General features: G+C 47.4%; 1 protein-coding gene across 1 annotated transcript in view; it reads right to left on the bottom strand.

Annotated features, from left to right (window-relative positions):
- LOC106013492 (extracellular matrix-binding protein ebh) overlaps window positions 1–13,380 on the bottom strand; it is a 59,136-nt gene that overhangs the window by 13,458 nt on the left and 32,298 nt on the right. Inside the window, exons 7-9 of the mRNA XM_013089394.2 lie at window positions 8,020–9,792; window positions 4,203–6,881; window positions 828–3,101 (exon numbers count right to left, since the gene is read on the bottom strand). Coding sequence (XP_012944848.2) covers window positions 828–3,101; window positions 4,203–6,881; window positions 8,020–9,792 — 6,726 coding nt within the window. The remainder of the gene's footprint in view (window positions 1–827; window positions 3,102–4,202; window positions 6,882–8,019; window positions 9,793–13,380) is intronic.

The raw sequence follows: 13,380 nt of genomic DNA, 5'->3' as shown, positions 1-13,380 counted from the left end.
CCCCCCGCATCCCGACCCAAGTGCCATCCACGTTCCCCCCCCCACATCCAACCAAAACCAAAGTAAGCTCGGTCAATGTACACAGCAATCTGAAGCAGGAAAAAGAAACCTCCATTCCCTCTCTCTGTCTATTTGATCTGTCAGTGTCAAGATCTCAGTCCTATCATTCATAATCATAGAATGTCATTGGACATTAGGCTCTGATTGGTTCATCATAGACATGACACACGACAGAACATTAAATTTTACAAAAAGCAAACAATATTCGGCACAAGTTTGCATTTGACCCCAGCGACCTTTGACATCCTTTAACCCCTTACTTTCTACTTTCCATGACTCCAGTATGTAAAGTATAGGCAACACTTGCAGGCACCAGAAAGCCTTTACTAATTTAAAGTAATGGTTCGAGCCACATGCAAATATGTTCGTACGAAATGTAGTAAAACAGTTCCGTGGAACCAAAAGTAAGATTGGTAACAACAGACCTCAAAGCCCAAACATTAATGATAAAGACCTCATGGCATCAGCCATTACCACATTGACAGAATGGTGTGGAAGGGAATGTACATTTCCACATCACATACTTGGTTTAATTTCTTTCCACTTGTCTTGTTGTTTTCTCATAGATCACCTACTCTGATTTCTTTCACCCTCTGAAGAATATGAACTTGCATTTTCCAATGCAAAGTTTAAAAACCAATAATATATTTTTTTGGGGGGGCTTGTAAACAATGACAGGTTGTACCCTTATATAAAACCAAAAAGACAAAGACCAAATTTGATGACGTACTAACAAAACTGATGCTGACAAATGTATGACGACGTACCTGCTGCTCCACGCTGTAGGTGATCTCGTGTTCTCGGGCCGAGAGCTCCCTGACCCGCGCGTGGAGTTCCTCGATCTGCCGGGCCATCTCGCTCTTCTCCTCCAGCACCTTGCTGAACTCTGCGTTGAGCGACTCAAAGTCCGCCTCCAGCGAGCGCACCGTGTCCAGCTTGACGTGGAAGTTGTCCAGCTTGGTCTGCAGGACTTGGTTCTCCGTGCGGCTCATCTCCAGCTCCTCGGCAGAGGTCGCCAAGCGTATCTCGAGCTCGTCCACCGTCTGCACCCGTGCCAGAAGTAGCTCCACCTCGCCGCTCATCTCCTGGATCTCCCCGTCCTTGGTGTTGATGATCACTGCCCGGCTGTCCAGCTCTTGGCGAGTCTCCGACAAATCTCGTTCTTTCTCCTCCAGACTGTACAGCAAGTCGCTGATCTCTGCGTCTTTGGCCGACAGCTGCTGGGAGAAATCGCTACTGCTCGGGGGCGGAACGGCTGCATCCGAAGCAGTCTTCGAGTCAGCGCCGGCGACGTTCTGAGGTCTTTGTTCCAACAGGTCCCCAAGTCTCTCCACCTCCTTCATGAGCAGATGTTTGTCCGTCTGCAGCGCCGACATCTCCCCGCGAGCCTCCTCCAGGTCGTGACTCAGAATCTTCTTCTCCATGGAGGCGGAGGAGAGCTCGGCCTGCAGATCTTCCACCTCCTGCTCCAGGCCCGTGGTCTCCTCCAGCTTCCATTGAAGGCCGTCCACCTCGTTCTTCAGACGCTGGTTCTCCCGCAGAGACTCCGACAGCTGCTCCTGAAGCTCCGACAATTTCCGCTCCATCGCCGTCAGCTGATCCTGCAGAACCGACGCATCTTGACCAGAACTGGAGCCCGACCTCCTCAGAGGAACCTCCTCGTCCACTCCCTCAGAGACCCTGTGCTGCTCCAACAGAGAAATCTTGGTGGTGAGCTGCTGCGTGGTGGCAGTGAGGTCGTTGACCTGCTGGTTCAGCGCACTCTTCTCTCGTCTCAGCGAGACCAGCTCGTCTCGCACGCCCTCAAACTCCTCGGTCAGCTCGTCCCTCTCCTGCTCCACCTCCTCGAGCTTCTCCTGTAGCTCCTTCAGCTCACGCCCCGACGCACCCGACTCCTTCGAGCCCACAGACTCTTTCGCCCCTTCCCCGAGCTTCTTCAGTTTGAACCTCAACTCCTCCACTTCCTTCTTCATGGCCGCATTTGCCGTGGTCAGTGTGGTGGCCAGGCTTTGGTAGTCAGCGTTGTCGCTGGCCAGGGCCTCGTACTGAGACTGCATGGTGCTCAGCTGGTCACGCAGAGAGCTGATCTCTGACGAGTGTGCCGCCACCGCCTCCACTTCCTGCGTCAACTGCTGCACTCTTGCCTGCTCCTCCGAGAGTCTCGCGTTCAGATCAGCCGTTTCCTTCTCTGAATGAGCGACCTTCCCCTCTGACTCAACCACGATGCCCTGAAGACGAACAACCTCCTGCCTCAATCCGTCCAGCTCTCCCTCCAAAAGTTTCGAGCTCAGCACACTGGCGTCCTTCTCGGCGACTAAAGCAGCCACTTCCTCGTTCTTCGAGACCAGCTGCTGCTGCAGAGAGAGAGCTTCTCGGCTCATCTCTTCTCTCAGCCGGCCCAGCTCAGAGTTCAGCGTGGTTTGAGCGTCCACTCGCATTTGCTCCTTCTCCAACTCCAACTGCTCGACCCTCGCCGTGAGATTGGCCTTGACCTCTGCACCCTCCATCAGACGCTGTTCCTCTTCCACCACTTCCTGTGACTTCTCCTGCAGCACTTGATGAAGCTCGAAAATCTTCGCGTTGAGCCGGGACACCTCTTCACTCTCCGTTCTCGACCTCTCACCCGCCTCCTGACGCAGATCTTCCACTTCCTTGGACATGGCAATCAGCTCCTCGGATTTGGCCTTCACCTCTGACCTCTGGGTCTCTAGTGCCCTCTGGAGGTCTGTTGAGAGGCTACTCGCTGCTTCCAGCTCAGCATTCTTAGCCTGGAGCTCTGCCTGAACCTGTGCAAGAGCCGACTGAACACTTTCTACATGAGCCGACTCGGTTTTCTGAGACTGTAGATCTTTGACCTGTGACTTGAGCGACGAGTTCTCATGGACCAGCTGTCCGTTGTAGGTCTCGACATCGCGCAGCTTGCCGTTCAAGGCCGTGACCTGCTCTTCCAGCCGCCGCCGGTCCTCGCGCAGACCACCGCCGCCATCTCTCTTCGGGGAGCCGCCCGACTGCAGGGCCAAAGTCTGCTGAAGCTCGTCAACCTGGGGGTGTAAAAAACACCTAGAATTAAAAGCAACAGATACAGAATGTTAGGAAGGGAAAATGTAGCAAGGACACAGAGCAGATTACATTAAAACAGCCACCAACCACCAGCTGGTAGCCAGGGATTTGAGTACAAAGGTAAAGCAAGATACACAGACAAAAATTACAAAGGAATGGCAAAGAAGTGGGACCTGCTAATGACCACTCTCAAGGACCTGCCTCCTTATTCATTTCTGTCTGACTGTTTGAGTAAAAAAAGCACATAGACACAATAATGGTCATTTAGTGCTGGGAAAAAAGTAAGACAAACAGACAAAAACAACAGAAGGAAAGTGAAGAAGTAGGATCTACCAGTGGCGCCCTCCAGCCACCTGCTTTTCTTTTGTTTGTTCAGGTTTAGATGAACAACAAAGACTTCAAACACAGTAACTGTCGTCATTGCCTGCCTGGAGCATTGAAATTAAGTTGTGGTATGCCACAAGTCAGCACAAAACGGCCACCAGATAATGGAAGGCACTGAGGTGTGAGTTGAAATTGAGTCAGCTCGAGACTGGCTACATTTCAGCCCAAACATTAGACCTACATTATCAATTAGGCACAATAACCCCCCACCCCCCCACCCCTTTTTTTTTTTGGTTTCAATTAGCTGGGAATAATGTGTGCATGGTGATCTGCAATGGTAAAAAACTCAAACTATTGTGAACTACTATCTTTGTCATTTTTTGTTCTGTCAGTGTCAACATCTCAGTCCTATCATTCATAATCATAGAATGTCATTGGACATTAGGCTCTGATTGGTTCATCACAGACATGACACACGACAGTGCCTACATTTATCATAAGGGCACATAGTATTCGGAATAAGCTTGTATTTGACCTCTAATGGCTTTAGGAAAACAGCAGCAATGACAAGAAAGAGACAAAGCAGACAACATGAGAGCACCTTCTAATCACAAACACACATTAGCACAGCCGGCCACACAAACTTGCAGACACACAGACACACACACACACACAAGAGAGCAGACAAATCAAGAGGTGAGGCATGCATGCACGCATATACTGACCACAAAAAAAAACCCCAAAAACAAAGCACTTACCTTGAGCTGCAGCTTGTCGTTCTTGTCCTTGAAGGACTTGAGCTTGACCAGCATCTTCTCGCACTTGACCTCCGTGACCTGCAGCCGGCTCTTGGTCTTCTCATATTGCTCGCGCAGCTGCCGCAATTTCTCCTCCGACTCCTGCAGCTGCTGCGACATCTTCGGGTCATGCTGCTGCTGCGGCTGCTCTGGACCGCTGGCCAAAAGGGGATGAGGTGCCGTCATGCGTTGGATCAACTCGGCTTCGACGACGGCTTGTTCTTGGACTTGTGAAGCCCAGCCTCCACCTCCTGCCACCTCTACTTCTTTGTGGAGTAGGGCCGTCTCTGAATTATCAGCCGACTGTGCTGATGATGATGATAACTGTAGAGCTTCCAGTCGTTGCTGAACGGACGCCAACTCTTTCTGCGATTCGACAAACTTTGCGGACAGCTGATCCCTCTCCGACTTGAGGCGACCCAGTTCCGTTCTAGCCTCCGACTCAGCAAACCGGCTCTGAGTGATGACCATCTCCAGACCCTCGATCTCTCCCTTCAGCGAGTCCACGCTGACCATCAGCTCCTCCTTCTCCCGACTGACCGATGTGACGGTCGCCTCCAGACTCTCGTAGGCCGCCTGCAGGTTCTCCACGTGACCCAGTTTCTGGGTGACCACTTCCTGCATCTTGCCCGACACCTCCAGCTGACCGTCCAGCTCTTCTCTCAGACCATCTCTCTCCACACGCAGCGTGTCTCTCTCCGACACCAGTTTCTCCAGATCGGCTTTCACCTCTTGGGCACCCGGCATCTCGTTCAGCAGTTGCTCCTTCTCCTCTTTCAGAGCCAAGACCTCCGTGTTCAGCTCCTCCACAATCGTCTGATAACTCGCCAGCTTCAAACTTAAGTCCTCTGATGCCTCTCGGTCGACAGAACCATCGTCTTTCGACGAGCTATCGTCATCAGCTGACCCGTCCTGTCGACCTTCTCGGCGAACACTCTGCTCCAGCTTGCTGATCAACTCTTTCTGATCCTCCACTTGTGTCTGGAACTCTGCCAGCGCCGCTCGAAGCGACTGCAACTCCTCAGACTCTTCTCGCTGTCCGGCCGTTACGTCCGACTGGTCCACCTGGGCTTTCAGAGTGTCCACTATGGTAGTCAGCTCCAATACCTGGCCGCTCTGTTCCGACAGTTTCTGCTCTAGAACCTCGCACTTTCCGCGCTCCTCGTCCCGAGACTCCCGCAATTCCTCAGCGACCCCAGTGACCTCCACGACCTTGCTCTTGTACTCCTCTACCTGGCGGTCCATTTCCTCAATCTGGGACCGGAGTGTCCCTTCTTGGGCTTCACTGTCTGCCTTCTGCCTCACCAGAGATTCCCTCAGACTCTCTCCTTCCGCTTCTTTCTCCTGAGCAAACTCCTGTAGGTGGGACAAGGACTGCGCGGACTGCTCCAGAGCTTTTTCCTGTTCGTCAACTTTAGCTCGGAGACCTTCATGAGATTCCTCCGCAGACTTCAGCTGAGCTCTGAGCTCATCCGTAGTCTCCGATTCCTTCCTCAGCAGACTCTGCAGCGAGGCCAGCTGTGAGCTCAGTTCTGAGATCTTCTCACTCTTCTCCTCCACAACACTCACCATCTGGGTGTGACCTGAGTGCTCGGAGCTCAGGGCATGCATCTCCTCGCTCAGCTGCTGGATCCGGTGATCCTTCACCGACACTTCCTGCTGTAAACTGTCCATAAACGTCTTCCACTGACTCGACTGCTCTTCCAGAATCTCACACTTCTTCTCGAGCGATTCTTTCGTGGCGATGAAATCCTCCTGGGCACTCTCAAACTCTTCCTGAAGTTTCTGGTAAGCCGACTCGACTTCCGTCACCGTCATTTTGAGGCCCTCCTTCACGCCCTCCAGCTGGTCAATCTCGTTCTGCTTCTGCTTCAGGCCGGCCGTCTGCTCGAACGAGGCCTCGGTCAGCGACTGAACCTGACCTTGGAGTTGCTCGCAACACTCTCGGAAAGTGGTCAGCTGGCTGCGCAGACTCTCCAACTCCAGGGAAACGTCTTCCGGGACGGAGGATGCTGAGCTCAGCGCTGACAAGTTCAGACTGGGGTCAGCCTCGGCAGACAAAGTCGATGTTGACGGCGGTTGTGGTGGTGGTGGTTCTGTGGTCACAGTCTCCACTGTTTCTGGAATGATCTGCTGGGCAGCTTGACTGTCGGGGATTACTAAAGAAGACGAGGAATCTACTGCATCTGTGCCACTGGAATGTTGCTGTTGTTGTTGTTGCAGACTCTCCTCGCTCTTCGCCACGAGAGCGGCGTTTTGAGCAGTGAGCTCCATGATCTGTGCCTTGCTCTCCTCCAGTCCTTTATTAGCCTGACCCAGCTGATACTTGAGCTTCTTCGCCGTGGCCAAAGCCTTCTTACACATGAGCTCCTTGTCGGCGTACGCCTTCTGTCTCTCCGCCAGCGACGTTTTCAGGGATTCTATTTCTGCTGCAGAAGAGTCTGAGACAACACTAGAGGTGGTGGTGGTGTCGGGTGACGGAAGCTGTGGTTCGGATCCCACCGATGTAGTGGCGGCGGCAGGCATATCAGCCTGTTGCTCTTCCAGCTGCACCAGTCGAGCCTCCATCTCTTGCATGTTCTCTAGCAGGGAACTGATCTTCTGGTCCTTCAGGGACAACGTTTTGTCAAGGCTCTCCGTCTGCAAAAACAAAACAAAACAGAAAACAATTAAGAGTTGGCAACCTTTAGTTCGACCTGAGATCAAGGTATTCTTTTATACAGTATAACATGGATAGGTCCAACACAGAAGACTCAAAATCACACGTTCGTCAAACTGTGCCTGTGGTCCAATTTTCTTTTTTTCTTCTTTTATCTTTGTAAGATATCCCTTAAACTATGGGTTCCTCAAACTACTGAGGCTGGCCCCAGCAAATTCGAACTATCCGTGTTATACTGTATACAGGAGTAAAGGTCAAATACATAACATTAGTCATTTAGTGTTGGGCTACGAGACAAAATAATTTATATACAGAAAAAAATACCAGGAAGAGGCAATTATTTAAAAGCTCTGTTCACAACTCAGGCCTATTCAGACCAAAACTAAAAATGAGGCAAAAGAAAGGGAAATAAGAAAGCTCTACAATAAGCACTGTGATTTTCCCCTTTATGTTGCCAATAGTTTAAGATGTGTCACATACGCACAGATATATGGTAAGCATGTGTGTGTGTGTGTGTGAGACAGCACAGTCTCAAAGAGTTAATATAACACGACACAGTCAAAGCTGTCCAAGAGACAGCCACCCACTATCCACTGTCGAGGAGAAAAATGGATCTCCTCGATAGGCTGACGCGTTGGACAGTGGGATTATAATATGTGAGATGTGCTGACAAAATGAGTTACTTCTCGCAATCCACAAATGGATATACTAACCAAAAATCGACACTAGGGTGAAATTTGTAGATTTTCTATTGATGCCATATTCTGAAAGTACAAGACTCCTTTTGATTATTTTATGCTTATAAATTGTAAAAACTTCGCCAGTAAGAGGTACGTATCTCAAATCCGAGAAATAACTCATTTTGTCAGCACGCTTCAATATTTAAACCGTAAAACCTCTACTAACACACAAACCAAAAAAACCACAAGGGGGTAGTGGGAAGTACTCGTTTGTACAGGTGGTTGTCTTTGAAAGCTGACCATAAGTTTGTATGGTTAAATACTGCCAGTCATTTTTACCTAGCGTGGGGAGGACCGTTGCGAAGGTAGGACTGATAATCTGCAGCCAAGCCTATCTCGATGACTTTTCATAATATGATGAAAGGTACAAGTTGCTCACCTTCTCCGTTAAACTGTCTCTCTCTGCTGCAAGGGTCTCAGCCTCAGCTCTTCTCTCAGCCAGCTCAGCTTCCACTTCTTCCACTCTGCGATGAAGCTCCTCCCCCCTGTCAGTCAGCCGGGACAGCTCTGCCTCCTTCTCCTTCAGTAACTCCTCCCTCTCCTTCATCTGAGATTCAGCGTCTGCTGTTGAACTTTCTCTCGCCACTTTCAATTGTTCCTGAAGACTCTCGTTTTCCTGAGAGATTACCAGAATATTGTGGGCAGACGACTGATGCAAGGCTTCCAGTTCTTCTACCCGAGAGGCCAACCTTGACCTTTCCGCCTCCACGTCTCTGAGCTGAGCCTGAATGGACGCGACATCTCCACTGGCTAACTGGTCGCTCTCAGACAGCGTCTTGTTCTCAGTCCTGAGACGATCCAGCTCACCCTGTAGTTCATTCACTCGCTCTTCACTCTGCTGTTGAAGTGCCGACACCCTCTCCTCTAGACGCTCTCTCTCTCCTCCCTCCTCTATCAGTTTCTGTTTCAGGATGGGCATCTGGTCGCACTGCAGCCTCATACTCTCCAGGTCAGAGGTCAAGGCCTCTTGCTGTATCGAAAACGCCTTCCTCTCCTCTGCCACAGAGGCCTGGAGCTCCGACAGCTCCGTCGTCTTGGCAACCAGCTCTGACTGCAAGGTGTCTTTGATGGCCGCGAAACTAGACAGATCTTCCTCTGAGGACTGCACTTGTGTCTGGAACGTTGTGACGTTTCTTCTCGCTTCTTCGAAAGCTGCTGTCATCTCTAGCAGCTCTGTCGTTTTGGCAGCAAGCTCTGACTGAAGAGTGTCCTTCACGGACGCTAGGCCCGACATTTCTCCCTCCGACGCCTGCACCTGAGACTGGAGATGACCTATATTAGTGCTGGCCTCTTCCAGAGCAGCAGTTCGGGCCTCGAGTTCCGCATTTTTTGTGGACAGCTCCGACTGAAGGGTGTCTTTCACCGAGGCCAAACCCGACAGATCTTCCTCCGTGGACTGTAGCTGTGTCTGGAGACTGGTCACCAAGCCCCGGGCCTGGTCCAGAGCAGCGGTCAGCTCCTCCGTCTTCTGCTGGCGCTCCTGCAGCTGCTGCTGAAGGGTGACCACTTCCTCCGAGCGGGACATGAGCTGCTGGACAATCTCCTGCTCCTTCTCCGAGGACGATGCCTTCAGCTGATCCACCAGCCCTCCAGCTGTCTCCGCCTGCGCCGTGACGCTCTCCAGCTTCAGCCTCAGCTCTTCTTTCTCCAACTCCATCTTGAGTCTCAGTTCTTCTTTCTCCGCCTCCAGCCGGAGCCACATCTCTTGTTTCTCCACCTCCAGCGCTGAGAATGTCTGCGACAACGTCGTGATCTTCTCCTCCAGGGCCTCTCTTTGACCTTGAGTCTCTGCCAACAGAGCGTCTGTCGTGATCTTCGCCTCCCTCTCCATCTGAAGCTGTGTCTCTAAACTCCCGACCCTCTCCTCCGACAAGGCCCGGCCGTCTCTCTCCGACTGAACCTCCATCTCCAACTGCTTCGACCTCTCCTCAGACCTCCCGGCCGACTCTCTCAGCTCACCGATCTCTCTCTCCACATCTGCCTTAGCTTCCACAGAGCCGGCAATCTGCGTCTGTAACTCTTTGAAAGACGCGGTGAGTTCCTCGAGCTCCGACTCTTTGGCTGCCAGTTCTTGCTGAGCTTGCTCGGCAACGGCAGCGTAGTTCTGGGCCTGTGTCGAGTATTCCTCCACACTGGCTGTTAGCTGGGAGATCTGGAACAACAACAAAACAGACCAAAACATTAGAAAAACCTCCACAATTTTGAGTTATATTATTATTTTCTCACATATGACGACCATTAGATGCTATCCAGAGTGAATCATTCCCTAAGATTGAATCACTTTGCTCTGTGAACATCAATGTCATCCAATTTTTAATGTCCTTTTAGCTACTTTATTCAAGAAAAAATGAAGCATTAATAACCACGGGCATCATACCCACTGGCTATAATCTACCCAACGACAAAAGCTTATAGAGGCTACCGGCATCTTGTTAACCTGATTCAGCAGTTATCTTCAGAATTGATATAATTACAGTAATATTTGCACACAGCTACTGAATTTGTTAGAAATAACCTTCACACAAAAAAAGTGTCCAAGAAAAAAATTGTGTTCTCAAAATAATTCTGAACCTTTTCCGCGACAGTAATTACATGCGTGTAAGGTAAATAAGATAGAAATAAAAACTTGTTTACATCAGAAGAAAATTGGTAAAGTATTATCGCATTTGCTCATTATGGAAATGTACAGTATGCGTTACACAAGTAAGGAGTAAGTCATATTGCCAAAGGTAATGCTATTGCACAAATATATATAACTATTAACTTTCTAGTAGCTAAGAAGGTTAGCAGCAATCAGTAAAGGAACAGTAGGGAAATGCAGCAAGCAAAGATACCAGAGTACCAAGAAAACCTTCCACGGAGCAAGGAGTAGAGTGGGGTGGGGGGGGGGTGTAACTTTTGCTGATTAGCAGCAATAGGAAAGTGTGATTACTAAAAAACACATGCAGGGCCCATTCCTAACAAAAAGCAAATTTTTTAAGGGGTAGATGTGGGGGAAAATAGAGCTCCTGAACCTTTTTAAAAATATAAATTGAAAAAAAAAGGGATAAAAAAACAGTTATTAAAAGTTTTTAAAATGTGAGTGATATTGGTACAAAATAGCTGAGCGATCATAAATCATCCTCCACAACAATGCAATAATGAAAAGAAGAAAAATAAGAACATGGCCACTGCAATTTGTGAAATTTACATTATAGAAAAAACAGTAAGCAATATTAATATAATGTGTAAAGTGTAAAATACAGGGTATAATATAAAGATCAGTTACATGTACTACTACTATATTCTTAGGGAGGGGAGAGAGTGGGTAAAAACTTGAACACTGAAAGCATCAGTGGCATTTGAATACCAGTGGAACAAATACAAAGCCATTGACAATCATTCTTAGACGCAACGGTTTCGGTGACAGCAAAGATACATGCACTGGGAAACTGCATGCATGTAACATATACTTCCATTCATCAAATATCCACCGACTGTGCATGTGGCTCTTTAAGCAATAAAAATGGAAAAACCTGGTACTCTGTAACAATGCTTACGGCTGATGTTAGCTGCATCAAAAAACATTTTTTTTTAAACAACAAAAAACACTGCACAATAAAATGAAAAGTGTATATCTACATTCTGTACACGTGTATGTGTGTGTGTGCGTGTGTGTGTGTGTGTGTGTGTGTGTGTGTGTGTTGGGGGGGGGGGGGGGGTTTAACACTTGTATGGCCATCAAGCTTTCTATAAGAAAATGTTAAAAACCTACTCTACATGTGTGAGAAATGCTCCTGCTGCACAAATCCCAGCAAAAAGCTGACAGCAAACAACACTGTTCTGCCTGGTAGTTCTCCCACACCCTATGTAAACATCTGTCTTCAACACACGAAACACTGAATTTTTTTTTCTCAGAGACAAACTTTGGGGTTTTAAAAAATCTGTTTCTATCAAACAACCTTTGATACTCACATAAATGCTGCTATCAAAACACCGGGGTAACTATAAAAAAATTTGGGCACTTAACGCATAAAAAATTATTCAGACCCAAAACTCTTGTTACTGATTTCAACATTGTTTCTTTAAGAAAAATGCTTGCATGAGAGTATGTGTTCATCAAAGTGTGTGTGCTTGCGTGTATGCCCATTTCCTATATTGTTCCAAATTCAACAGATATATTGCAGGTCTGCAAGCCCCATATAAAAAAGAAGAATTGAAATTTAAATTAAGCCTGTCATTGGACCATTGCAAGTGACCAAAATTCTTTTCACACTACACCACTCACTGAAGCCCAGAAAGACAGAATTATCAAGGCACAAAGAAGGGAAACTTGTTTCACAATTTCAAGAAAGAGGACAAAACACAGTATTCCCAGCTTTAAAAGAGAAGCAAAACATTTCCAAAACGAAGAGAAACAGCACTCTGGAAGAAACAGCCCAGCAAAGCCTGAAGTGAGAAATCCTCAAACAAAAGAAAGCTTTGAAAAGTAAACTAACAAACTGACCATGCTAAAAGTAAAAATTCATCACTTCATTTCTTTTTTTTTTTTAAATCAAAAGTCTATCACTTCTTAACAATTTTCTTTATATCCAGTCTCATGTTTTCAGTGTAAATTGAAACGACCGAAGACTAGGAAAAGGTAAACTAGCTATTTTCAAATAGGCCTACCGTTGAGAAAACTTTAAGAAGAGTGGAAACAAGACGTACAGTTAACAGCCAATATCAGTGACACGCCTTTTTTAAGTCAAGTCTTCATGTATTGAGAGCAGAGTAAATAGGAGAGATAGTTACCCAGTGAAGCCTTCCGAATAATGATCCTTGGTCACGCTTCACTGCCCAGCTATAAGTTACAGCATTGGGTGGAGTGATATTTCCTCTCAGAATTGTGTGGCTTACGCACACAGCTATTGGGGCCAGCGAACACACACACACACTCACACTATACACACATACATACTAACACACACACACATACACACACACAACTTCTAGATCTTTGACAAAACCAGGTTCACACTATAATTATTCATGAGAGGGATTTACTTTACCTTCCCAGGCCAGAAGTTTTTTTTTTAATTCTGTACTTTCTGTTTATCTATTCTAAACTGTACACAGTCAATGAGCAGACAGCTTTTCTAAACACTTTATCTCTTTTATCTTTCTACACTCTCTCTCAGTTTTTAGGCTTTTTATCCTAGGTGCTGAAAGACACACCCAGATATAAATAGGTAAATATGTGCTTCACGTTAGTATATATGACAGATCTAAAAAAAGAGGCAAATGATTATGAATCCTAGGCAGCAGTATTTGAAACTAAAACCTACATTCTACAAGCTTTTACTCTACACTTTGTGACAAACTTTCCAAAAATAATACGCTGCATTTGGAAACATTACGGTTAGACAGGTAAAAATCCAGTATAAATCTGAACTAAGCTTACACTGCACAAATCTATGCTAAACAAACATTAATGTCTGTTCTACGCTTTCGGTTCAAGTATAAAAAGAACATATATTCATAAACAAAATTATCTTTTTTGAGCACTTCTTTGTGGAAATGCGCTATATAAATGCAATTTATTTTTTAAATATTTTTTTTAAGTGTTAGCCTGAATCTAAAGCTACTCTACACTTTTCCAATGTAAAACTGGATCTACAGTCCCCCATGCAGTGCACATTAAAAGCCTTAGGCCCCGCCTCCAAACAGGTAATAAAAGGAACAATCTTACAGGTGTTCTAGGCTAGATGGGGGAGGGGGG

This window comes from Aplysia californica, unplaced genomic scaffold, assembly GCF_000002075.1.
Source record: "Aplysia californica isolate F4 #8 unplaced genomic scaffold, AplCal3.0 scaffold00942, whole genome shotgun sequence".
NCBI classification, from domain to species: domain Eukaryota; kingdom Metazoa; phylum Mollusca; class Gastropoda; order Aplysiida; family Aplysiidae; genus Aplysia; species Aplysia californica.
Note: the sequence above shows the minus strand (reverse complement) of the source record. Positions and strands in the feature narration are given on the sequence as shown.